This window comes from Grampus griseus (genome assembly GCF_964374135.1).
Source record: "Grampus griseus genome assembly, chromosome: 17".
Lineage (NCBI taxonomy): Eukaryota > Metazoa > Chordata > Mammalia > Artiodactyla > Delphinidae > Grampus > Grampus griseus.
In genome coordinates, this window is record NC_139011.1 from 66,871,613 (window position 1) to 66,898,794 (window position 27,182).

General features: G+C 44.1%; 1 protein-coding gene across 3 annotated transcripts in view; it reads left to right on the top strand.

Annotated features, from left to right (window-relative positions):
- Positions 1-1,552: 1,552 nt before the first annotated feature.
- SLCO5A1 (solute carrier organic anion transporter family member 5A1) overlaps positions 1,553-27,182 on the top strand; it is a gene marked incomplete at its 3' end in the record, with an annotated part of 119,519 nt that continues 93,889 nt past the window's right edge. For all 3 annotated transcript variants that reach the window (XM_082674912.1, XM_082674914.1, XM_082674913.1), the window contains exon 1: positions 1,553-2,632. In XM_082674912.1, coding sequence (XP_082531038.1) covers positions 1,735-2,632 — 898 coding nt within the window. In that variant the 5' untranslated portion in view covers positions 1,553-1,734. The remainder of the gene's footprint in view (positions 2,633-27,182) is intronic.

Here is a 27,182-nt window from a genome sequence, read left to right on the forward strand (position 1 = left end):
CTTCCTCCTTTCTTTTCTCAGCAGCATCACAAAAGCGCGCGGCAGAGTGAAACCCAATGCAGCGAAGTCCGGCTCTTTTCTCCCACCTGGTGCACATCCCCCCGGGCCGGAGGAATGGAGTGGGAGTCCCCGAGATTTGGGGCGCAGGTTTACCCCGGGGACACACCTGTTTTCGGCTCGCGTTGAATTCAAGCAGGGTGCCGGATCGCGCGAGGGGGTTCCGACACAGACACGGGGTGTGTGTGTGTGTGTGTGTGTGTGTGTGTGTGTGTGTGTGTGTGTGTGTGTGTGTGTGTGTGTGTGTGAGCGTGCGCGCACCCGGAGCCCACGCTCGCGGGCTGCGCGGGATGTAAATAGCACACCTCCCTGGCCGCCTGCGAGTGCCAAGCCGGATCCGTGGGCTCCCAGCGCGCTGTGACAACGCGCCGGCATCTCTTTGTTTGGTTGTGGCTTCCCCACCTCTCCGCAATGCAAATTGATTTTCTGTTTCGCTTGACACAGCGCGCTGGGACTTCGTGTGGGCCGCAGCCTCGAACGCTCCTGGTATTTGTAATTGAATAGTTCTCCCCGGCGGCTGGGGGCAGGGGTGTTATTTTTAGTGTTGGGAATAAAGAGGCAAGCACTCTGACCTTTTTGCTGTTGCCTTGGGCTTTGAATACGTGTCTCTGATGGAGAAGACGGATTCACATCCAGTCGCGCACACGTGCCTGCGCACAATTGTGTACACACATTTCTACACACCTAGCTTTCCCCCTTTCTTTTATTTTTAAAAATCGGGAGTGGGAGTGCACAGTGTTTGTAAACCAAAACCAAAACCAAAACCAAAAAACTTTCCTTTGTTCTTTTGGGCCTTTTCCATTTTGAGTAATGGAGTAGGAGTGCCAAAAGGTTGCAATTAGTTCACTAGAATAAAAGACACTGTCTCTGAGTCAGAGCTGCCAGTTTGATAATTATTAACGTATAAAAGCAGATGCGCTGTTTAAGGCAAAAGGGGCGGGGCGGGGGCAGGTCCACGGTAGACAATGAGGGAGGGTCTCTGCCGACCGCCTGCTGCTTATTGTTCCGGCACTAGAGGCTGCAGCCTGTAGCCGCCTCCTCCTCTAGGGCTTCGCTCCTCTTTCATCCCTCGGTCTCATTTGGGACCTTCCGAGTGCCCCAGCGCTGTCCCCCGGGGCGCCGGGACGCCAGTCCCAGCCGCAGCCGCCCTTCGCTGACCGCCCTCTCTCTGCTTTGCAGGTTGGCAGCTTTGCGCCCGAGGGTGTCGCGAGCCGAGGCGTTGAGGACCGAGCGCCTCTGGCCCAGCCAGCCGGGCGGGATGCGGCGCGGGCTGCAGCGCTAACCGCCCCCACGCTGGGCACTGGGCGTACGCGCTCCGGGCTGCAGGCGGAGCGGCGGCGGCGGCGGCGGCGGCGGCGGAGGGGATGCGCCCGGGACGCGCAAGGCTCCTGCCGCGAGCTGCCAACCCGAGGTGGACCCTAAGGGCTCATCGCAGGACCGCGCGGACCCCTGCCCTCCGGGGCACGCGGCTGAGGAGCCTCGGGGCCGCGTCTGCGGTCAGGATGCTCTGGGCACCTCCCTGCTGGTGAGGATGCCCTACTGCGCGGCTCCGCATCCCCAGCCCCGGTCCCTGGTGGGCACGACTGCCTGGGCCCGGCTTCGGCCCCTCCTGCCGGTGGATGAAAAGGGCCGGAGTCCTTGAGTGCGACCGGCTATCGAATCTGAATTCTACGAGCCATGGAAGGAGGCACTGGGCTGCAGCCCCAGGCGGGAGAGCAGCTGGAGGCCAGCGCCAGAGTAGGAGCGGTCCAAGAGAAGTGCGAACCCGAGACCTTTAGGTCCAAGAGTTTACCCGCCCTGAACAGCGCCTCCTGCAGGCCAGACCTGAATCCTGCCGGAGAAGACTCCAAGCCCGCCTCTGGCCATCAGGAGTTGAAGCCAGGCCCTGGCCCGCGGGCCCCCAGCCCCTCCGTCCCGTCTACTTCGGCAGAGATGGCAGGGCTGGTGGAAAGTCACCACAGGGTGGAAATCGGCAAACCCATATCGGTGTCCTCCACTTTGGCCATGCTCCAGGGCAGAAGGTGCTTCTATGTGGTCCTCACCGATTCCCGCTGTTTCCTGGTTTGCATGTGCTTTCTGACCTTCATCCAGGCGTTAATGGTCTCCGGGTACCTGAGCAGTGTCATCACCACCATCGAAAGGCGCTACAGTCTGAAGAGTTCCGAGTCAGGGCTGCTGGTCAGCTGCTTTGACATCGGGAGCCTGGTTGTGGTAGTGTTCGTCAGCTACTTCGGCGGCCGGGGGCGGCGGCCCCTGTGGCTGGCCGTGGGGGGACTCCTCATTGCCCTGGGGGCCGCCCTTTTCGCTTTACCTCACTTCATCTCGCCCCCCTACCAGATCCAAGAGCTGAACGCCTCGGCGGCCAACTACGGCCTGTGTCAGAATGGCAACTCCTCGGCCACGACGGAGCCTCCCACCTGCCTCAAGGACTCGGGGGGAAACAGTCACTGGGTCTATGTGGCTTTATTCGTTTGCGCGCAGATTCTCATTGGAATGGGCTCCACACCTATTTATACCCTGGGACCAACCTACTTAGACGACAATGTCAAGAAAGAAAATGCATCCTTGTACCTAGGTAAGACTTTCCTCTCAGATAAGCTTGCACTCAAGAATCAAAAGGAAGCACTTTCACATTTTACTGGATGTTGTATATTGTGTATAATATATGGCATTATATCATATATATGCATTAAGCTTCAGTTTATCTTCTTTTTCTTTTTTTTTTGGCCTTAGTGTGGTGTGTTTTCTGTTTGGGAAAGAATCAAATAGTTGAGCGTTCTTTGAACTAATTTTCAGACTCACACTTGTCTTTTCCCAAGTAATACAAACTTTTAACTGTGGGGTGGTGCTTCTCTCTGTTGCTGCCTATCTTTGGAAAAGCTCGAATTTATCAAGCTTATCTTCTCAAAGCTGTCCTTCTAGAAGGGTCAGGAAGGAATAGAAGTAACTGCTGTGTGTGGAATAAGGTTATTTACTACTTTCATCCACAGCTGCTTCTCATTCCTGCCCCCAAGAGCAGAGTTAGTGGAGAACCCAGACTACATGAAACACACTTTATTGACTTCATATCTGGATTCATTACGTATCATCTGCGTCGCTATTTAAAAAAAACTTGAATGATATCGAATGACTAGATTATCTTTATACAGAAGCAACATCACAGGTTGTAAAGTTTATCCAAAACGATTTTTGTTGTTGGTTTGAAGACCCTCAGTTACAGGATATTGGGGGAAACATCATTACTATTTTCTGAAAAGCAGTACTCTTGGACAGTGAAAGGGCAGTGAAAGTGATACTCAATGAAGAGGGCTATGCGTTTTGCTCAGTATGCTGTCCCCAGAATCGGTTACAGAGGGTGTCTGAGCCATTTATAGTTCCCAGTAACTGGCCCAAATGCATCAGGACAAGAGTTTTATAATTTGTTTTTATTATTAAATGTAAGAGAAAGAAATTTCTATTCAGGCAGAGAGGAATAGCTTGCTTGTTACTTTGCCTCCATGTTTTCTAACATTTGTTGTGACAAATTTTCAAACATCCAGGAAAGTTGAAACAACAGTTCAATGAACGTCAGTGTATCCACCACCTAGACTCAATAATTGTTCACTTTATCATATTTAATCAGTTTGTGTGTGTGTATAGAAATATATATATTTTTGGATGGGAGGTTAAGCCCTTTGAAAGTAATTATAGACACCTTTAGGCTTCAGCACATATCTTCTGAAAATAAGGACATTCTTTTACATAACTCAGGAGCTTAAACTTCCTAAGAAAGCTAATAACCATTCCATATGGTCATCAAATTCCAGTCCATATTCAAATTTCCTTAATTGCCCACTCAGTCTTTTTTAGCTATATACATTTTCTTTTTTAAAAAAATTTATTACTGATATTTATTTTTTTTAAGTAATTTTAATTAATTAATTAATTAATTTATTGGCTGCGTTGGGTCTTCGTTGCGGGCTTTCTCTAGTTGCGGTAAGCAGGGGCTACTCTTCGTTGTGGTGCACGGGCTTCTCACTGCGGTGACTTCTCTAGTTGCTGAGCATGGGCTCTAGGTGCGTGGGCTTCAGTAGTTGTGGCACATGGGCTCAGTAGTTGTGGCTCGCGGGCTCTAGAGCACAGGCTCTGTAGTTGTGGCGCACGGGCTTAGTTGCTCCGCTGCATGTGGGATCTTCCCGGACCAGGGATCTACCCTGTGTCCCCTGCATTGGCAGGCGGATTCTTAACCACTGTGCCACCAGGGAAGTCTGCTACATACATTTTCAAACCAGGAGCCAGTTGAGATTCATTTATACATTGCATTTGGCTGTTTGCCTTCTTAGCATTTGCTAAACTAGAACAGTGCCTCAACTTTTTTCTTTCTCTACCACATAGACTTTTTGAAGTGACAAGGCTAGTTGATTTGTGGAATGTTCCACATTCTAGATTAATCTGATTATTTCCTCGTGGTGTCACTTACCTTGTTCCTCCATTCCCTATATTTCTTGTAAACCGGGAGTTCAAAGGTGTAATTCGATTCAGGTGAAGCGTTTTCGGCCAGACTACTTCACAGGTGACACTCCGTGTTTTCGATTAGATCCATCTGGCCATTCATTAGTGTTGATGAGTTTAATCACTTAGTTGCGTGGGTGATTGCCAGGTCTTTCCATTGCAAACACACGTTTCTCTCTTTGAAAATAATCAGCAATCTTTAGAGTGACACCTTGACCCTGTAAATATCCCAATTGTTTTCTTTATTCTTACTGATCTTTTCCTCCATTTACTTTGAAAACTCGGGTCTCCCTTCCATCCCGCTTCTAGGTACCACTGACACAAATCTGCTTCATGAAAAACACAGGCAGAGCCCCACGCAAAGAGAGAACATCCACTAGTAAGAGCCCTGAGATTTAACTTTTCTGGTAGTGGTTGCCCATCAAGAATGAAAAGAGCAAGTACGTATTCTGTGCTGAGCACTGTACTCCTTATGGGAAGACCGAAAATGAGACACAATCCCAGCAACTGAGGTGCTTTCAATGTAATGAAGAAATATTTCCAGTTTAAGGTAACAAGCGAAGTGACATGTGAAAGGGGAAGAAAGTTCTACAGATGGGATTTGCTCCCGCCCCCCTCCTCCACCTACCACCTCCTCCTCTCCTTTAGATATTGACTAATAATTGGCTCTTCTGGAAAACATTTTGATGAATGCCTTAGGACACATTCTTTGGGAAACTCATGAGAATTCTGCTTGTTACATGGGTCTGTTTATTACATGGCTCTCAGTAAAAGCTCCAGTGGTTTGAGTACCAGGAATCTTACCTGTATTCTTTGATTTAATGTTCTTAATGGCCTTATGAGATGGGAATTGTTTTCCCTGTTTTATGAATGAGGAAACAAAGGCTCAGAGAATTTAAGTGGCTTGCTGATGGGCGTCAAACCCACGCCTGTCTGACCCCAGAGACCTTGAACTTCCCTCCACGCCGCATGCTTTTTGGCAAGAGGATCTGAAAGTCAACTGAAACCAAAAGATGGGCCACGTTCAGTAGAGTTCTGAATATGGTGCAGAAGGATGCAGAACTGGCCTAAAGGCATCAAAACATGATCAAAACGAGACCATTCTTTAGACCTTTTAAAGCAGCTTTTACAGGTTACCTCCATACAAATTCAAATCAGGGAGACTACTATATTCTTAGAACATGAGCAGTGTTAACCCATTACCACATGGAATTTTTCCTAATAAATAACTGTTATATATCTTTGTTATTTTCTGCAAAACTGTTCTTCTATATTACCTTGTCCACTCCCCACCCTTTTCTTAAGTTTTTGGTCAGTCTTTCTAACTGATGACAACCACAGAAGAAGAAGGGGGAAAAAAAGCAGGTAGCAGATTAATAATTGCAGGCAGGAACAAATATCTGAATTAAAGTAGAAACCATTGAAATGGAATGTAAATGTATAACTTAATCTTTTGAAAGTTCCGGTGTTAACATTCTGGCAGCTTTCAGCGTAGAAGAGATGTGGTCGTAGATGAGATCCAGCGGTCTTTGCACCCATTCAATGCCCTAACTCCTTCTGCAAGGAGAGAGGCTCAGCGTTGACCCGGAGCATAGAGAAAGCTTTGTAGTTATGAAGAAGTAAGGTTAGCAAGTGTACCATGGTTTGTAATTGTATCTCAAGGAGAGAGAGAGAAAGTGTGACCTTTTGCAGGGCAAGAAATTCATGAACCAAACAGGGAAGCAAGAGAGAATGGCTAACCAGGTGGGAAAAGGAAGAAAAAGGATGCTTTTCTAGAATAGAAAGCCACAACTCCGATGGGGTGATTTTCAGGATAGGTGAGGATTGGCAATGGGCCAGCCGTTGGCCAAGTGTGGGGACAGCCACCCCACCTCCCTGGTGTGTCCCCTGTCGGAGTCGGGACAGTGCCTTAGAAAGAGCACGGACGAGGCCGATCTGTATTTTCGTCTGGCTCTACCAGTGACTGGTCAGGAGACAGATCTGATCGTAGACAAATCCCTTAACTTCTCCCAGCCTCCGTCTCCACCTGGGGATTGTTACATTTGTTTCCCGCACGGTAATATTTTGAGGAGCAAATGGGATTACATGGGGGTAAGCACTGGGCCAACTGGAAGCAGCAGCACTTTGCTGTGTTAGAAGCGAATTCAGACTCATCCTGGAGAGTGGGCAGAGTGAAGAGTGGAAGATATTCTACTCCATCTGAGCACCAAAACCTTTAAACATATCTCTTTACAATTGGGAAAAAGGAAAGAAGCATTATGTAGGAAATTAAAACTTTGTATGGGAAATCACTCCTTAGACATTGTACAGGACAATGTTTTTTTTTTTTAGAAGATGTTGGGGGTAGGAGTTTATTAATTAATTAATTTGTTTTTGCTGTGCTGGGTCTTCGTTTCTGTGCGAGGGCTTTCTCTAGTTGTGGCAAGCGGGGGCCACTCTTCATCGCGGTGCGTGGGCCTCTCACTATCGCGGCCTCTCTTGTTGCGGAGCATGGGCTCCAGACGCACAGGCTCAGTAGTTGTGGCGCACGGGCCCAGTTGCTCCGTGGCATGTGGGATCCTCCCAGACCTGGTCTTGAACCTGTGTCCCCTGCATTGGCAGGCGGAGTTTTAACCACTGTGCCATCAGGGAAGCCCCATAATCGCACTATTAAATAGACTTACCCATCCAGCCGCCGGCAATGCTGGACCTCAACAGGGTGGCAGCCCTGGGTCTCCCCACGTGACCTGTGGTCGAGGGGTGTGTGTACAAGACTTGTGCTGAAAAGGAGCAGGGGAGAATTTTTACGCCCCGTGTGCACACTCACCTCCCAGAGGCAAAGAGGAGGAAATGAACTGAGCATCCCAGTTTATTTTCAGATTCATCTGTCACGTTAACCCCCTTCTGCTTTCCCGGGGAGGAGCAGTGATGGGGGCGTGAGGTGGGCCAAGAGAGGAAAGATCATGTGAATATACACTCTCTTCTGAGACTGCTAACTGGGTATTTATTCTGCTTTAATTTTGCTCATCTTGTTTACAAGGTATTCATCTTTGTAAGCCACATACAGTCCCTTTTGGGAAGTAGGTTCTGTACAAATCATGAATAAATAAAAAAAAAAATCTCCGCTGGAAACTAATACCAGGGAGAGTGACCGTTAAGGGATTTGAGGCAATGATCCAGGGCGTGTGGAGGAATTATTGGGATGGATGCAGTGCAGGGTGAGGAGAGCTGGGTGTTGGTGGCTCGGCAGCTCCTTGCTAGGATGTTGGTGAGTTTCACATATACCTGGGACAGTTCATCTGTGTCCAAATGAGTACATCTTCTGTACCCTTGACAAGTCCTGAATTTATATCAGCTCCCTGGTTGGTCACCTTTGGCCTCTAAGACAAACTAGTCAGTCTAAGATGCTGACAGATAAACCAACTTCAGATTCTAGCTGAAAAGCAGAAGGGCTTCCTGCATCACTGAGGAAAAGGCAGTGGACGGACAGTGATGTATTCAGCTCACTTGCAAATAACAGGTGAGCTGTTATGTTATGATACATCTTTAACATTGCTATGGATTCTGTTATCTATGTGGTTCGGTCCTTCTGAAGCTTTAAGGTGTGTGTGTGAATCACCAGGGTGTCTTTTCAAAATGCCAATTCTGCTTCTGGAAGTCTGGGGCGGGGCCTGGGATTCTGCATTTCTAATGTGCTCCCAGGTGAGGCCAGAGCTGCTGGTCAAAGGGTCATGTTTTGAGCAACAAGGGTCTAAAGACCATAGATCTTTGACTTTTCTGATCGGTGGAGAGTTTCTCTCTGGGCTTGGGGTTGGATCCACTGTTGGCAAAACCAGCTGCTGATTGAGCTTCTATCTCATCAGGAAGAACCCTTCCGCCATTTACTGCATTTGCAAAAGCAAGATGTCAGTTTTGGGTGTATCATAAGCTGTGGCAACTTTTCTGAATTCCATCGTGATCGCTGTTGAGTCCACCGAGAGAGTGGCTTGGGACAAAAGATGTTCATTTTGCTATTAACCAAAGGGAGCACCACTTTCTTTTTGTTCTCACCACCCTGGAGGCTCTGGGCTGATGGGTTTCTCTCTGTTGCTGGAACTCTACACGTTAGAGGTAAATCTGTGACCTCTGCAAACCCAGGTGAGCTCTGAGCTCACCTTATAAGGCCCTTTGGTGGGGGAAAGCAAACAAACCCACACACTTGGCTCTGCTTTTTTTTTTTTTTAAATAAATTTATTTATTTTCGGTTGCATTGGGTCTGTTGCTGCGCGTAGGCTTTCTCTAGTTGTGGTGAGCGTGGGCTACTCTTCATTGTGGTGCGCGGGCGTCTCATTGCGGTGGCTTCTCTTGTTGCGGAGCACAGGCTCTAGGCACACGGGCTTCAGTAATTGTGGCACGTGGGCTCAGTAGTTGTGGCTCGTGGGCTCTAGAGCACAGGCTCAGTAGTTGTGGCGCACGGTCTTAGCTGCTCCACGGCATGTGGGATCTTCTCGGACCAGGGCTCGAACCGGTGTCCCCTGCATTGGCAGGTGGATTCTTAACCACTGCACCACTAGGGAAACCCTTGGGCATCATTTTAAAAAGAAGGAATAGAGATTTTGGAAAAGAAAAATGGAGGCAAAATGGATGTTAGAGTAGGCATTCTAGGAATGAAGGCTTCAGAGAGAAGTGAAGGTGAAGAAACATACCTGGGTGTTTGGATGGTTCTCTTGTGTCTTTTGGGGGAAATATTCGGAAATAGAGACCGTGTGTCCGTGCCAATGTGTTCTGCTGTGTTGGGTACTTCTGCCGGAGCTGGTGCTCTCACCCTGTGTTTTCCGTCTCCCTGATCTAGAGAAAAGAGACAGGGATTCCACCCTATCTCCTGGGTGGTCCTCCTCGTCCAAGACCATTCTCAGTATCCAGGCTCTGTATGTTCTGAACCTCAGCTCCCAGTGGGAAACAGCATAGGTTACGGGTCATTCTAAAATGGTGGTTTTCAACTAGAGGTAATTCCCTCCACTCGCAGTGGACACACTTGTTAATGCCTGGAGTCAACTTTGATTGTCAAAATTCGAAGGGGACCTCGTGGCATTTAGTGATATCTTGGCCTATGTTTCTGCTAAACATCGTACATTGCACAGGACAGATCCCACAACAAGGAATTACCCTACAAAAAACTGTCACTAGTGATGCTTTCAACTTTTTTTATCTTAAGCATTCAAGTTACTATGTTATTTTGTGTTTCTTTTTTTGGCAGTGCCCTGCGGCATGCGTGATCTTAGTTCCCAGACCAGGGATCGAACCTGTGCCCCCTGTAGTGGAAGCGTGGAGCCCTAACCACTGGACCACCAGGGAATGCCCTATTTTGTGTTTCTTATATCTTGGGACTGGAAGTAGAAATCTCTAGGTCACAGAATTAGAAAGCATTGAACACTTGGATGGAGAAGACCCAGGAAGAACCTGTCTTTGTAAATAGGAAAGCCTTCTAGCAAACAAGAGATAGGAAATAGAGATGAACTGTTCATTACTCATTGCTACATATTACCCAGTAGACAGCATAGTATCTATACGATATTATTTTCTTAGTAGATCATGGGAGATACTGTAGTGTGCCATGGTAGATTATTTTTAGTGGGTGTAAAGATACGAAGGGTTTCATGGTTTTTACTGTAACTTCACTTCCCATCAGCTTAAAAGTTTTTTTTTTTGGCTACACCAGGCGGCTTGTGGGATCTTAGTTCCCCAGACAGAGATGGAACCCAGGCTCTTGGCAGTGAAAGCGTGGAGTTGTAACCACTGGACCGCCAGGGAATTCCCTAAAAGTTTTTAACCATAGAGATTTTCTAGACATATTTTTGGAGTTGAGACTATTGTAACCCTTGAAGAGGAATGACGTGTGTATGTGTGCGTGACATGTATGTACTAAGGGGAGTGGTATGTCATTTCCCCCTTTATCTGAGCTCTGTTTCAGTGGCGATGGTAAAAGAAAACATCAAGATGAGGAATTCTGGCAAACTATAAAGCAATTAATCAGCATTTTAAAGCAGAGCTCACCAGCTAAATAGTTGGACCTCGAGAGGAGACGTAGGGTAGATTTAATAAGGCATTTAAGACCTAGAATTTCTCTTAAAAATAAATGAGAGCTTAATTAAATCAAAAGAAAAAGCCTTTGGTATGGTTTCATACATGGGGTCTAACAAGGGCTATTTTTTTGTGTGGTACGTGGGCCTCTCACTCTTGTGGCCTCTCCCGTTGCGGAGCACAGGCTCCGGACGCGCAGGGTCAGTGGTCATGGCTCAGGGTCCCAGCCGCTCTGCGGCATGTGGGATTTTCCCGGACCGGGGCACGAACCCGTGTCCCCTGCATCGGCAGGCGGACTCTCAACCACTGCACTACCAGGCAGGCCCAACAAGGGCTATTTTTAACAGCAAATATGTTTGAATGTTTAATGTATGGCAGGCATTGTGCTGAATGCTTTATCATCTTATTTTATCCTCAGAACAACTCTTATGTGACAGGTACATTTTTTCCCCCTTTTTTTACGGTGGTAAAAAACACATAACATTAAAATTACTCTCAACCATTTTAACTGTACAGTTTAGTAGTGTTCAGTGTATTCCCACTGTTGTGCACTAGATCTCTAATTTGTTTTTCATCTTACAGCACTGAAACTTTATACCCACTAAACACTAATTTCCCCTCTCCTCAGCCCTTGGCAACCACCTTTCTACTTTCTGTTTCTGTGCTTTTGACTACTTTAGATACTTACATGAGTGGAATTACACAGTATTTGTCCCTTTGTGACTGGCTTAGTTCACTCAGCATAATGTCCTTGAGGTTCATCTGTGTTGAAGCATGTGACAGAGTTCCTGCATAACATTACACAGTATGTTTATACCATATTTTAAAATCCATTCATCTGTGGATGGACACTTGGGCTGCTTCCACTTCTTGGCTATCGTGAATAATGCTGCTATGAACGTGGGTGTGCAGATATCTCTCTGAGATCCTGATTTAAATACTTCTGGATATACACCCAGAAATAGGATTGCTGGATCATCTGGTGGCTCTATTTTTCATTTTTTGAGGCACATCCCTACTGTTTTCCATAGTGGCTACACCATTTTACATTCCCACCAATAGTGTATAAGGGTTTGAACTTCTCTGCATCCTCACCAACACTTGTTATTTTCTGTTCTTTTGATAGTGGCCATCCTGATGGGTGTGAGTTGATACCTCATTGTAGTTTTGATCTGCATTTCCCTAATGATTAGTGATGTTGAACATCTTGGCATGTGCTTTTTGGCCATTTGTATATCTTTGGAGAAATGTCTATTTAAGTCCAGTGCCTTTTTTTTTTTTTTTTTTTTAGTGGTACGCGGGCCTCTCACTGTTGTGGCCTCTCCCGTTGCAGAGCACAGGCTCCGAACACGCAGACCCAGCGGCCATGGCTCACGGGCCCAGCCGCTCCGCAGCATGTGGGATCTTCCCGGACCGGGGCACGAACCTGTGTCCCCTGCATCGGCAGGCGGACTCTCAACCACTGCGCCACCAGGGAAGCCCCAGTGCCATTTTTTAATCAGATTACTTTTGTTATTGTTGACCTGTAGAAGGTCATTTATTCTGGATATCAGACTCTTATCAGATATATGATTTGCAATTATTTTTCTCCCATTCTGTAGACTGCCTTCTCACTCTGTTGATTGTTTCTTTTAACGTGCAGAAGTTTTTAAGTTTGGTGTAGTCTCATTTGTCTATTTTTTATTTTGTTGTCTGCTTTCGGTGTCATATCCAAGAAATCATTGCCGAATCCAGTGTCTTGAAGTTTTTCCCCTATGTTTTCATCTCGGTAGTTTTAGGCCTGACGTTTAGGTCTTTAATGCCATTTGGGTTAATTTTTGTGTACCGTGTAAGGTAAGGGTCCAACTTCACTCTTCTGCATGTGGATATCCAGTTTCCCAAATCATTTGCTGAAGAGGCTCTCCTTTTCCCATTGTGTAGTCTTGGCTTCCTGGTTGAAAATCAGCAGCTACTTTCATTTTTCACATTTTATAGATGAGAAAATCAAGGCTAACTAATGTGCTCAAGTTCATCTGAAAGGTGGCAAAACCAGCACTCAAGGTCAGTGTTCAAGGCCTGAGCTCTGTTGACATTAGGGGGAGGGGAGGGGGGGAGGGGAGGGGGAGGGGGGAGGGGGGGGAGGGGAAGGGGAGGGGGGAGGGGGGAGGGGGAGGGGAGGGGGAGGGGAGGGGAGGGGAGGGGGAGGGGAGGGGCGGGGGAGGGGGAGGGGAGGGCAGGGGGGAGGAAAACGTTTATAAATTTCTGGTGTGACTCTGGCTCAGTTTCTTAATTTTGTTACGTGTGAAGGAGAGGAGGCGGCAAGGTTAGCGGTTTCTTAGATTCCTGTCATCTCTTCAGTTCTTTAGTTCTGTGCCTTGTTCATCCTGGCTGGATATGATCTTGTTCTGGAACTTGGGACTCAGGTCTGGAGAGGAGTCGTAGCCTGTTCTGTTCTCCTTGAGCCATCGGAAGTGAGTCTCTTGGCACTTCCTCCACACCCTGGTGGCTTGAGTGATGTCGCCATGTGACAGTTGTCCCCAGGGAGTCAGACATTCCTTTTACTCCTTTTCCAGGCAGCTGTGTATTACCTGACGGTAAATTCAGACTCTTCTTCCCGTCCTGGGAGTTATGATGGCTTTTGAAACTGTCACCCTGCAAAAATGCTAACCCCTGTTACCTAATATAACCTAGAAAGGCAGGTGCAGGTTACTCTTGCTTAAAAGTAAAAACCATAGTCATGTAATTAATATTTTCAGAAGGATGAAATTACATAATTTGCAAGTGTCTGAAACTGAGTTGTGCAGTTCCTGAGTTTCTAGCATCTGAGAGTTCTTAGCTATACTTCAATAATAATAATAATTATGATGATGATAGGTTTTGGTCTTATTAGGTGTTTTCCTAAGTTTTTGGCCTTGAGTTCTTATGAAGGACATAGAAGTTTTAAGAGGCTTTTTTTAAAAAGAATGTCTATGTGTGTATAACTGAGTCACTGCTGTACAGCAGAGATTGGTACAACATTGTAAATCAACTATATTTCAGTAAAAAAAAAAGATGCTTTTTTTTTTTAGTGAGAAGAGGGGAGAAATTTAAGTGAACAAGATTGTGTAGTGAATTCTAGGCCTAGCATTCTGGTTGTAAATCAGCTTCTGATCAATGTATAAAGACGGACCAACAATCCTGGTTTGCAAAGTGCCTTTATATTATTGGGTGAAATATATTTGCTGGTATTTTGTCTAGAAATATGCTTATGTCCCTGGTGTTTAATTTCAGCTGGAAGGTAAACCTTTCCTGATTTGAACTGCATTTTCATGGCTTTCCTTTAGGTGGAGGGCAGCAGCAACCTTTAACAAGATGCAAAAATCTTCCTGAGATAAATCTCAAAAGTTTCCTACGAGAAAGACTTGACTAAAAAATATATCTCGGAATAATAATTCTGAAATTTAGTTTTGCTGGTATTTAAGATGTCTCTAGTTATTTCATCCTTGTGAAACTTTCAAAAGAAATTAGTTTTCATTTCTTTAATTAGGACTGATGGAAGGCAGTGATGGCTAAATGCAAGAACGGAAGAGAGATGGATGTGCTACCTTCCAGTTGCTGGATTCAGTTTTTTGGGTGTGCAGTGTTCTCCTTTATACATTCTTTCTTTCATTTTAGGTCCTAGAGCCATTGTTGTTAGGGAGAGGCCGGGGGACCCTCACATGGGTTCTTACTGGACACTTATTTATTCACTTATATGACATCTCATACCACTTTGGGAATGACTAATTTAGGACTTAAACCTTCCAGGTCATCCAGTCTTGTAGAAATGGTAAACCACATATAGGGACCAATTTGTAATTTGACACAAATTCATCTGTAATTACTGATATAATTTTGACTAAGTTACATAACCTTTCAGGACCTCAGTTTCTTTTTCTGCAAAATAATCCAGTTTGACCACACCAGAAGACTTCTAATCTAATCTATGATGACTTTTTAAAATTTTTTTAAAAGCTTAATTGGGGGGATTCCCTGGTGGCACAGTGGTTGAGAGTCCGCCTGCCAATGCAGGGGACACGGGTTCGTGCCCTGGTCTGGGAAGATCCCACATGCCACGGAGCGGCTGGGCCCGTGAGCCATGGCCGCTGAGCCTGCGCGTCCAGAGCCTGTGCTCTGCAGCGGGAGAGGCCACAACAGTGAGAGGCCTGCGTACCGCTAACAAAACAAAACAAAACAAAACAAAAAAGCTTAATTGGGGATTGGAACACTGGAAGAGGAGAGTCACTATCTACTGTATTTCTAAAAATAACCCTAAAAAGGGACTCGTGGGCCTCAAGGAACTTACAGTCTAGTTTGACTATTTGTTTAGCACCATCTGTTCTGGACGATTGAAGATGATCTGTGAGCTGTGTGACCTCTAGTAAGTCACTTGACACCTCTGGGTTTCAGTTTTCGAATTTGGATGGAATTGAATTAGAGCATCTCGAAGGGTCTTCCTGGACTCTACTTTCTGATTTCTTCTGGGCCTACTGTGGCGTAGATCCGGAAGTTAGCATATTCAAGGCAGTTCAGTCTTGTGGTTAAGAGTGTGGCCGCTGGCGCCAGGCTGCCTGGATTCGAATCCCAGCTCTGCCAGGGTGTAACCTGGGGCAGGTTCTGTGGCCTCTCTTTGCTCGATCCCACCTCTCTTAACACTTGGATCATTGTGAGCTAGTTGTGAGTTAATGCGTGTGATGCAGTTAAAACAGGACCTGGCCTGGCACATGGTTAAACACTCCAAGTGGGCTGTCATTATTAAAAACAAATTTCATCCTGTTTGGGAAGAGAGTGGTGTTCGTTTTCGTCGTCACTGGCAGGGCACAGCTTCTCTTGTGGCTTTTCTGAACCGGTTGCCTGCACTCACTGCTCCTGCTCAGGTCACCGTGTGTTAGGCTGGCCCTGAGCTGGTGGGAAGAGGTATGTAGTTCCGTGACATCAGGGTTGTTCTTGGCTAGGCGGCGCCTCTCCTGGGGGCGTGCATCTCCTCTCCCAAGCCCCATAGTGATGCCTGGACTCTGTGCTTCACTGGGTCTGGAGGGTCATCTCCCCTACGATGTAAAGAGTGACCACAGGGAGAAAGAAGACAAAGCTTTCAGGTTATTAATAGCTTCCAGGCGAGATGCTCTTGCTATGGGCTTCAGATAATTATGATGTGAGCTGTTGGCTATAATCAAGTGTAATTGCTAAGGAGCACAGGGAGGGAGCCCCGAAACACACATGCTCATGGGCTGTCTTTGTGCTTTTTTCTGTCCTATTCTAGACTTTAAAATCTCTGATCAGGTCTCCAGCCAGCAAGTTCTGGTAACTCCAGAGCCTTTTGTGGTTCCTGGAGTGGGCCTACTGCCACTACCCAGTGACCCTCCTGGGTCTTGGCTTCCTCAGGACCCTTCCTCATGTCTCGGCTCACGTGGTTTATTATAGACGGGAAGGTGGGATGGATTGTGTAAAAGTGCAGAGAGATGATGCCTGGGAAGTACAGAAATGGGCCTGTTTGCTCACCTCCTCTCATGGAGGGCAATCTATGGGCACGTGAAAGTGTGTGTGTGTGTGTGTGTGTGTGTGTGTGTGTGTGTATTAGACTTGGAGGTGTAGAAGAAAAAACACAGGAGTTGCTTTATACTGTCTCCCAGAAATATGACCTTACCTTGCTGTTGCTAGAGTAGGAATGTTTGCATTTCTTCTACTCTGTCTTTTTTCATGATCAAACGATAGTTTATAGATTATTATCAAAACCTCTTCCTTCTCTCTCGCCCTAGTGAGTTTATTGCCTGGGGCGCCACATTCAGAGTTTGCTTGCACAAAGAAAGGAAGCAAAGGCCTAATGAATTGATTTTTCTGTATTTAATTACACTTACAAAAGATTTTACCTAAAAAGTTGGAAAGGGGTGATGTCCGGAGTAAAGTTTGGATTCACATCAACGAGCCATGTGACTCACGCAGATAACGGTCGCGTTATCAGTATTTGTTATTATTTGGGTTTCTTCTGTCTTTAGGAACTGGCATCAGTTCCTTCTCTATCCACTTTGAAGGCTTTTGGCTACAATAACACCTGGCAAGTGTCTCAGAAAATCTCTGCAGGCTCCACTTCCTACCCTGAATTGTCAACCAGCCTGCTTTGCCCGGGTGCCCCCATTTATGCTCATTGCCTGGCCCCTTGTTTCTTTCACTCTGCTTGGCCCCTGTGGATTTCAGTGGACCATTTCCTTGGATCTTCATCATGACTCCACCAGGATGCTGAGCTTTCGCTCTCTTGGCTGTCTACTGCGGCTTGGCCCATTCCACTGTGTACAGAGTGCCTACTCCAGCTCTCAAAACCTCCACTGGGGTCTGGGGCACTGGACTCCCTTATCCTGGTGTGGAATTCCGCCATTTAAGCCACAAACAGGTGTTCCACTGTACGAGGCTATAACCCTTGGGAAGGGTTATCTCATGTCTGTAGGGGGTGAACTCACTGGGTAGGCATAGACCAATGTTAACGAGGCTTGTGGATATAAGTTACGGTGTGAGTCAGATACCATTTCTGTGTTCCATAAGGCACTGTTCTCTTTCTAAAAGGGCCAAATATTTTATCGCTGATTTTATTACCTAATTTGCTATGATTTGCTCTCTCTTTGTATTCTTCTCTTATGAGAGATGTTTGCTGAAATACTTTGTGTAAATATAATTTGAAAAATTCACTTTTTTTTTTTTTTAAATTGCCATTGTGTTAACAGGCTCAGTAACTGATTTCCCTTATGACTCCATACAATGTAAACCTGCTGTTGTGATTAAATGTCACTTCTCCAGGTATAGGACAAATAGGTCAAAGTCTGTGTTAACAAAGTATTGCTAGTCCCAAATGGATGAGTTTCCAATTTCATTATTGTTCAAATCAGATTTTAAATGACCAGTTTAGTCATTTCGACATTATTATTGTATTTTTATCCATTTAATTTCCAGAATTTCTTCTTCCTAGATATTCCTTTTGGTTTCCTGTAAATTATTTAGTTTAGAACTCATGATATTTTATTCATTAATCTCCCCTCCGTATTCAAGTTTCCATTAAATGTGCTTTTCTTTCTTTCCCGCAAAGCGTTCTTTTACTAACAGTTTTGTGAGGATTTTTTTTTTGTAGCTAAATAATCTTCCTCTTATAACATGCATTTTTCTTTTTACGAGAGCTAGAATTTATCATGCCAGAGTTTTCGAGTGAACTTTCTTTTTCCCACCTTACACCATGTATATTGTTTCTCTGTTAAATGAATAGAGGGAGTTCAGGGTTTCTACATACGTCCCCAGTGGCTTATGCTTCTGAGTTGCACAATTGCCTGTCATGCCAAGAAACATGAGACTTTGAGACCCAGGGGCCATCTCTTCGCAAGTTTGATATTAATAATTTGGAATCCAGTTGTAATATTCGCTGAGGGAGGCAGTGTGGGAGCGTGGAAAGGGAGTGAAAGTGGAACCTGAGTTTTTGTGCGAGACTTGGTCCTGCCACGTGACCACCACGTGATCTTGGGCCACCCAGCTGCTCTGGTCCATCCCATTGACTTGGGAATAAGAAAGTGATAATTCTCAACAGATCTAGAGATAATTCTTTTTTTAAAAAAAAATTCAAGTATAGTTGTTTTACAGTGTTTCAGGTGTTCAGCAAGGTGATTCAGTTTCATATATATATATCTGTAGGTATATATTGTTTTGCAGATTCTTTTCCACTATAGGTTATCACAAGATATTGAATATCGTTCCCTGCACTATACAGTAGGTCCTTGCTGTTTATCTGTTTTATATATCATAGTGTGTATCTGTTAATCCCAAATTCCAAATTTATCCCTCCCAGCCCTTTCCCCTTTGGTAACCATGTTTGTTTCCTATGTCTGTGAGTCTATTTCTGTTTTAGTAAGTAAGTTCATTTGTATCATTTTTTTAGATTCCACATGTAAGTTATATCGTACGATATTTGTCTTTGTCTGACTCACTTCACTTAGTATGATAATCTTTAGGTCCATCCACGTTGCTGCAGATGACATTATTTCATTCTTTTGTATGGCTGAGTAATATCCCATTATATATATATTACATAAGAATATTACATCTTCTTGATCCATTCATCTGCTGGTGGATATTTAGGTTGCTTCCATGTCTTGGCTATTACAAATAGTGCCGCTGTGAACACTGGGGTGCATGTACCTTTTCAACTTAGAGTTTTCATCTTTTCTGGATATATGCCCAGGAGTGGGATTGCTGGATCACATGGTAATTCTATTGATATTTTTAGTTTTTTAAGGAACACTCTCCGTAGTGGCTACATTCCCATCAACAGTGTAGGAGGGTTTCTAAAGAGATAACTCTACCCCATGGACATTACACACTGGGCAATAAGATGAAATGAAATAAGTGAATATCGTGTCCTCTCATTCAGCAAAGTTTTATAGTCGCCTACTTTGTGCTAGTTGCTGGAACAGAACTGCTTTCACAGGGCTTAGTCTAGGGGAGAAGACAAACAATAAACAAGTAACCAAAAAGTAATTAAAAATCATGGTAAGTGCTAAAAATAGAGGAAACCACAGGGCATTGCATTTGCTGAGGAGGTACTTAAATAGAAATCAAAATCCGTAAGACGAAACTAAGGCTTAAAGGATATTTGAAAACTGTGACATGTAAAATGTGACATCAGTCCATCATTCTAGTATCAAAACCCCAGAATAGGATTCTTAAACATGTCTGAACATCGTTATTATCAGAGAAGCATCCTTAACAATGCAGATTCCTAGACCCACCTCTCAGGGTCTAATTTTTTTTTTTTTCCTCGCCACAAGGCTTGTGGGATCTTAGTTCCCCGACCAAGGATTGAACCTATGCCCCAGCAGTGAAAGCACTGAGTCCTAACCACTGGACCACCAGGGTATTCCCTCAGGGTCTGATTTAATAGAACTCTGGTTAGACCCTAGAATCTGTTCCTTTTAAAAATTTCCCAGATGATCCTGTTGGTCTGTCGGGGTTGGAAACTATTCTCCCGGAGAAACTCTAGACAGAACTGATTGCCTTTCAAAGGAATGACTGTGGCTTGGTCTTCTTGTATCTTGCTGGCCATCTGCCATATGTAGCTTCTTACCTCCATCTTCATTTCTGAAACTTCTGTGATATTGGGCCATGGACCTCCCCAACACTGTTTCGGAGCTGGTGCCCATTTCCCAGCACGTGTGTTATTTGGGGGGAACCTCTGAATGCTATTGGGGAGGGAGGTCTGCTTCTGTGCATGTATTGGAATTCTGATGCATAATGTAGTATGTTGAGTACATTGTTGTGGGTTGTTTTGGAAATCTGAATGCTTTTTGTAACTTTATACCTATGGGAAACATACTGGGAATTCCATGAAAGTAAAGGTTGAGATTCCCTCCCAGCAAAATTCACTGTACTTTCCCCCTCTGCCTAGTTTTAAGATAACATATATAAATATATAAATATATATATGTGTGTGTGTGTGTGTGTGTGTGGGTATAATTGAGTGGTTTTAAATATGGAACTAGTACTAGCTTTTATGCTGGGATCCTGAGGTCTAGCAAAGCTCAATTTGAGTCTTGGGGAAAAGGAACCAGGAGCTCCTTCCTCTTTTTTTCTGTCTCTGGGGATTTTCAGGAAAGCCAGTAGCAGTTTATTTGAGAACATAGAGCTGCCACTGGGATTTACCCATGAGAGGCTTTTTCAAAAATTTGTTTGTTTCAGAAATCCCCCTGTGGTCCAAGCTATATTTTTAAAAGATCGGTTGCTTGCAGTCCAGGAGTTTAGGGGCTCATTTGGTGTGACAAATGACAAATAATCTTTTAGGACACAGCTTGTCCTGAACAGCGATGCTTAGTAGTCTGGGAGTAGGAACTCAAGTCATCTTTTGTGCCCAGTGATTGCTGCCTTTAGGACCACCCAGCCTGAATAATGACGGTCATTCTTTGGTGAGGAGTTAACACATGGTCTCTAAGTGGATTTATCTTTATAAAGCCCTGTGTGACTGTCAGGGCTAACCCTCTCCTTTAATGAAGGAGAACTCACAAACTTCAAGGTTTCTCTGGTAGGAGGACCTTCAGGTGGGGTGAGTAATTTACCAGTAGGACTCTGACGTGTCTGCTTACCTTCCCCCAGGGATGTCTCACTTTTGTTTCTGCATCATTTCCACACTCATCCCAAGGTATAGGGGTGGGCTGGGTGGCCTGCTGTTTGATGTGCTGATAACTATGGAACAGACAACCCACTTCCTTTGTTTTTTTGGGCATACTGAAAGAGGCTGCAGCTTGTAAAAGGCTTCCACAAATCCTGAGAACAACAGGAAAATAAACTCACAAAATACTTGCGGAGCACAGGCTCCGGACGCGCAGGCTCAGCTGCTCCGCGGCATGTGGGATCTTCCCGGATCGGGGCACGAACCCGTGTCCCCTGCATCGGCAGGCGGACTCTCAACCACTGCGCCACCAGGGAAGCCCAACGTTTTTCTTTATTGAAGAATTTCTTAAAGCCTTCCCTCTGCCGATATCCATTAGAAATCTCCAGGAGAGGACTGAGGCGTCTAGTCTCTCTCAAACTTGGATGACCAAGAAAACTTTTAACTCCACAGTCATCTCAGAGGCTGGTCTTCTTTGAAACCCATTTGGGAAATCTTGTTCTAGTGAATCTGTCTCCCTCATTTTCCAGCTAAGGAAACCAAGGACCAGAGAAATGAAACGACTTGTCCAAAATCATGAAGCTTGGGGCAACATGGGGTGCTGGAAAGGAGCTTGGAGGGGAACCCTGGATGTGAGACTTGACTGTAGCACATTGTTAGTGGGGGGCCTGGGCACATCACCCAAATTCTGTGGGTCTTAGTTTCTTCTCTTAAAATGAGGGGGCTGGGACTTCCCTGGTGGTGCAGTGGTTAAGACTCCACACTCCCAATGCAGGGGACCTGGGTTCAATCCCTAGTCAGGGAACTAGATCCCACATGCATGCCGCAACTAAGAGTTTGTGTGCCACAACTAAGGGGCTGGCGAGCTGCAACTAAGACCCAGCACAAACAAACAAACAAATAAATAAATATTTAGAACTAAAATAAAATAAAATGAGGGGGCTGCACTATCTGTTTCCTAATGACCCTGAAGTCATTTTGGGGGAATGGCTCTTGGTTTCATCTTGGTTTTTTTTTTTTTTTTTTCCACTTCTGAGTTTGTCTCAGCTAAGTAAGGCAAAATAAAAATATTGGGAGACACATATACATATATTCATCAAATACCACCATTTAGATTCTTTTTTGCTTGCAAATGAATACACTTGCCAGATTAGTAACTAAAATAAAATCTGTCGGAGAATGTACAACTCTACATCATAAAACGTTGGTAAGGAAAATAAGAAATGTATATAAAAAGACTAAGATCTATGGTAATGTACTTTCCTGAAAAATATTTTAACACAGATTTTAATTTTAATGAAATTCATATTTGATTGGAATACAAATGGTAAATCTCCCAACAGGTAAAACGTGCCTTTTTCTTGCATGCTTTGTGAGGGATTATTGAGGGAATCATAAAAAAATAAAACTCTCAGATTTTAATCTGTTACTAGCTGGGGTTACTTTGGACTGGTGTTCTCTGGGCTTCATTTTCTTCATCTGTGGAATGAACCCAAATGTTCCTTAAAGACTCTATTAATTTAAGCTGATGCCATAAAGTCACCTTTACAGCTCTGCTAATTCAATCTATATTTGACTGTTTTTGTCTGTATTAGCAATATGATCTTTGTCAAGGTGCGGGTTGAACCTGAGAGCTCCAGGGACTCGGGATGTGAATTACGTGTGGTAATGTGAAGTCAGAGGTGTCCTTCCCCATTCTGGGCCCATGGGCAGAGCGTACTTCCTGGACCCCTGTGGTATGTTGAGGTCATGTGACAAGTTCTGGCCAATGAGTTGTGTGTAGTGACAGTTGCTACTTCCAGGCCAGAGCAAGACCCTGCAGAGCCTTCTTTTCCTCTGTCACCAGAGTGGCAACATTATGGTGCCGTCAACTTGTGTTCTGGAATAAGAAGTCATGGAGCAGATCTCCCTGATGACCCTTGTTAGATCATGAATTGTGTGCAAGGAATAAACTTTTGTGGTTATAAACCCTAAGATGTTTTGGGACGCTTGTTACAGCAACATCACATAGCCTATCCTGACTATTGGATTCAGTGAACTGGGGAAATCTCAAGAGACTGAAGGAAGACCAGCTATTGGGAACAGAATTATTTTAAGAGAAGATGTCAGTTGGCAGCCCCCCCTCACCCCCAGTGGAGTTTGCCTAAGGAATTCTGCTGTTCCTATGAACAGCAAAGTTTACACACTTGGTTAAAGAATGAATGAACGAGCATAGGTTCTGTTATCATGTGTTCAAACTGATATACGTTATATAAGCACATCGTGCAAGAGGCAGTATACGTGGTGGTTAAGATCCCTGGTCGGGCTGGGTTACCTGGGTTCGGAGCCCAACTCTGTGTTACTTTGAGCCGTTTCCTTAAATGCTCCGGGCTCCAGTTTCTCCATCTGCATAAAGGGATAATAATAGTTTCTTATAGGGCTGTTATGAAGAATAAGTTCTTGCATGTATGTCAAGAGTTTGGCTAGTGCTTTGACAGTCAATAAATCTTACACTTTTTTCCCCTCTCCGCCTCTTCTCTTTCCCTCTTGTTATCATTATTGACATTAAAAAAATACTGAAAGGATAGACACCGTGTTAGAGTAGTCATCTCTGGGTAGCAGGATTCTGATTGATTTTTATTTTGGGGGTTCTTTTTTTGGGTATCAAGTGTGTTTGTTCTGAACTTGAGTTGCCTTATAATCAGAAAAAGAAGCTATTTAAAAATAGAGTATTTACCGTGATTATTTTCCAAAAGAATATATGCCAGTATCCACACTAAATCCTATGATTGCTGTTTTTGCCTCACCATCTGGTGATCTGTTCAATATTTCTGTTGGGTTTTATCTGCTCTGAAAGCAGCTTTCCACCTTGATTTTTAAATTTTGTTAATGATTCTTTCCATCTCTTGGCCATATGTTGTGGAAACCAGTGAATCTCTTTGTTTCTTATAACTTTCCAAGTCTTATAAATTCTCTTTCCAAGTCTTATAAATTCTCTTTTTCCTAAATCCCTCTCACACTACTGTCCATTGCCCAGCTTTGTTCAAATCCTTACCACTTCATGCCTGGACTATTGGGTTTTCTTGTCTACAGGTTTCTTTCAATCCCTATAAAGTGACAATAGACTAATGTTCTTTTTTTTTTTAATTAATTTTTACTGGACTATAGTTGCTTTACAATGTTGTGTTAACTTCTACTGCCCAGCCAAATGAATCACATATACGTATATTCCCTCCATTTAGGACACCACAGTACATTAAATAGAGTGCCCTGTGCTCTACAGTATGTTCCTATCAGTTGTCTATTTTATATATAGTATCAATAGTATATACATGTCAATCCCAAACTCCCAATTCCTTCCACCACCACCCCTTCCCCCTTGATATCCATAATTTGTTCTCTACGTCTGTGTCACTATTTCTGCTTGGCAATTAAGGTCATCTATGCCATTTTTCTAGATTCTGCCTATATGTGTTAATATACGATATTTGTTTTTCTCTTCTGACCTACTTCACTCTGTAGGACACTCTCTAGGTCCATCCACGCTAGACTAATGTTCTTAATATACCACTTTGAATGTATCATCCTTTGCTGGAACTTTCAGGGGCTCCTCGGATTCCCCATCACTGAGGATAAAATCCAATTTCCTAGCTTGATATTGAAGGCTCTCCACATTTGCTTTTTCTCTGCTCTCCCAAATATTCCACTCGTTAACCTTATTTATGGACTTTTCCTACCATATTTTTGTACATGAATGCCTTTGCTCTCCTGCCCCCTTGATGTCCAAATTTTACTCATCCTTGAATATCTTGCTTAAATATATCCCTGTCCAAAATGTTCACGTTTTTGCTTTTGTAAACTGCCGTATCTCTGTTCATTTGGCGGTTAATCACTGGCTTGTGCTTTTCTTGTATTGAAAAGGTATTAGTGTGTATGCCTTTTAACATTTCATGCGCTTCCCTCCTTTCTCTAAATAAATTGTAGTGTTTCTGAGGGTGTTTACATTTTTTAGCACCAGTGTCCTGCAGAAGATGGGTGATCTATGGGATAGTGATTGATGAATTCATATATTTTTAATATTTGATAAAAATAGATGTAAGAATAAAAAGGCTTCCTTTTTTTTAAAAAAAAAAGAAGACAGAATTTCACTTTATTTTTTACTTTACTATTTATAATGCTTTTTATCCTGATAGTCTGAGCTTCTTTTGATGGTCAGATCAATATTTGCTTGATTATTTCCCAAAGTGAGCCTTCTCTAATTCACTTATTAGAGAAAGCCATTAAATTGATATTTTTTAGCTCTGCCCCCAACATTATTTCACTGATGTATCAAGTTACATATTTATTTATTATATACCCTTTAACATAGATTTATAATTTTTTATGCGTTTGTCTTTTTTTACTGGAGTATAGTTGCTTTACAATGTGGTGTTAGTTTCTGCTGTACAGCAAAGTGAATCAGCCACATGTATACATATATCCCCTATTCCTTGGATTTCCTTTCCATTTAGGTCACCACAGAGCACTGAGTAGAGTTCCCTGTGCTCTACAGTAGGTCCTTGTTGATTATCCATTTTATATATAGTAGTGTGTATATGTTCATCCCAAGCTCCTGATTTATCCCTCCCCCCCACATTTCCTCTTTGGTAACCATAAGTTTGTTTTTTATGTCTGTGAGTCTGTTTCTGTTTTGTAAATAAGTTCATTTGTATCATTTTTAAAAATTAGATTCTACATATGAATGATATCATGTGATGTTTGTCTTTCTCTGTCTGACTTACTTCACTCAGTATGACAATCTCTGGGTCCATCTATGTTGCTGCAAATGGCATTATTTTGTTCTTTTTTATGGCTAAGTAATATTCCATTGTATATATGTACCACATCTTCTTTATCCATTCCTCTGTCAATGGTCATTTGGGCTGTTTCCATGTCTTGGCTATTGTAAATAGTGCTGCAATGAGCATTGGGGTGCATGTATCTTTTCGAATTATGGTTTTCTCAGGGTATATGCCCAGGAGTGGGATTGTTGGATCACACGGTAGTTCTGTTTTTAGTTTTTTAAGGAACCCGCATACTGTTCTCCACAGTGGTTGTACCAATTTACATTCCCACCAACGGTACATTCCACTCCCTCTCCAGCATTTATTGTTTGTAGACTTTTTGATGATGGCCATTCTGACCGGTGTGAGGTGATACCTCATTGTAGTTTTTATTTACATTTCTCTGATAATTAGTGATGTTGAGTATCTTTTCATACGCTTTTTGGCCATCAGTATGTCTTCTTTGGAGAAATATCTGTTTAGATCTTCTGCCCATTTTTTGATTGGGTTGTTTGCTTTCTTGGGGGAGGTTATTGTTTCCATCATCTTCCGTGAGGCCAAGTACCTGGCATATAGTGAACACTGAACGTGTGCCCGATGAGTGGCCGCAGAGCAGCAGTGCAGACTAGGAAGGAGGGGAAAATTACATCGCAGATATTTTTTAATGTATTGAATCTTTGTCATGACTTTAATATTTTTCTTCTAGTGAACAAACAGCACAATTTTTAATGACTGTAATTTAAAAATATAATGGGGACTTCCCTGGTGGCGCAGTGGTTAAGAATCCACTTGCCAATGCAGGGTACACGGGTTTGAGCCCTGGTCTGGGAGGATTCCCACATGCCGTGGAGCAACTGAGCCTGTGCACCACAACTACTGAGCCTGCGAGCCACAACTACTGAAGCCTGTGCGCCACAACTACTGAAGCCTGTGGACCTAGAGCCCATGCTCCGCAACGAAGAGAAGCTACCACAATGAGAAGCCCGTGCACTTCAAGGAAGAGTAGCCCCTGCTCGCCTCAACTAGAGAAAGCCCGCACGCAGCAGCGAAGACCCAAGGCAGCCAAAATAAATAAATAAAATTTATTAAAAATACCAATATAATGATTTTTTTAAAAAGTCTCTCACTTCCTGTTATGGACTGAAATGTGTATCCCCCAAGATTTATGTTGAAGTCCTAGTCCCCAGGGACTGTATTTGGAGATGGGGACTTTACAGGAATAATTAAGGTTAATGAGGTCGATGGCTGGAGCCCTAATTCAGTAAGACTGGTGTCCTTATAAGAAGAGGAAGCGATACCAGAGCTCTCTCTCCCTGCACATGCATGGTGGAAAGGCCGTGTGAAGACACAGTGAGAGAGTGGCCATCTGCAAGCCAGGAAGAGAGGTCTCACCAGAAACCAACTTCGCCAGCACCTTGAACTTGGACTTCTAGTCTCCATAACTATGAGAAAATGTCTGTTGTTTAAGCCACCCAGTCTGGTATTTTGCAACAGCAGCCTGAGCGGACTACTATATCTCCTGACTCAGTACATCCATATATTGGATTTACAGCACCTGCCCGTTTTATGGTGACTGCTGCCATCCGGGTTTTGCAGAGATCTTACATTTCCCTTCCTGCAGAGTGATAATGCTGGCTGGCTATATGCACGTCCTTGCCTCCAGT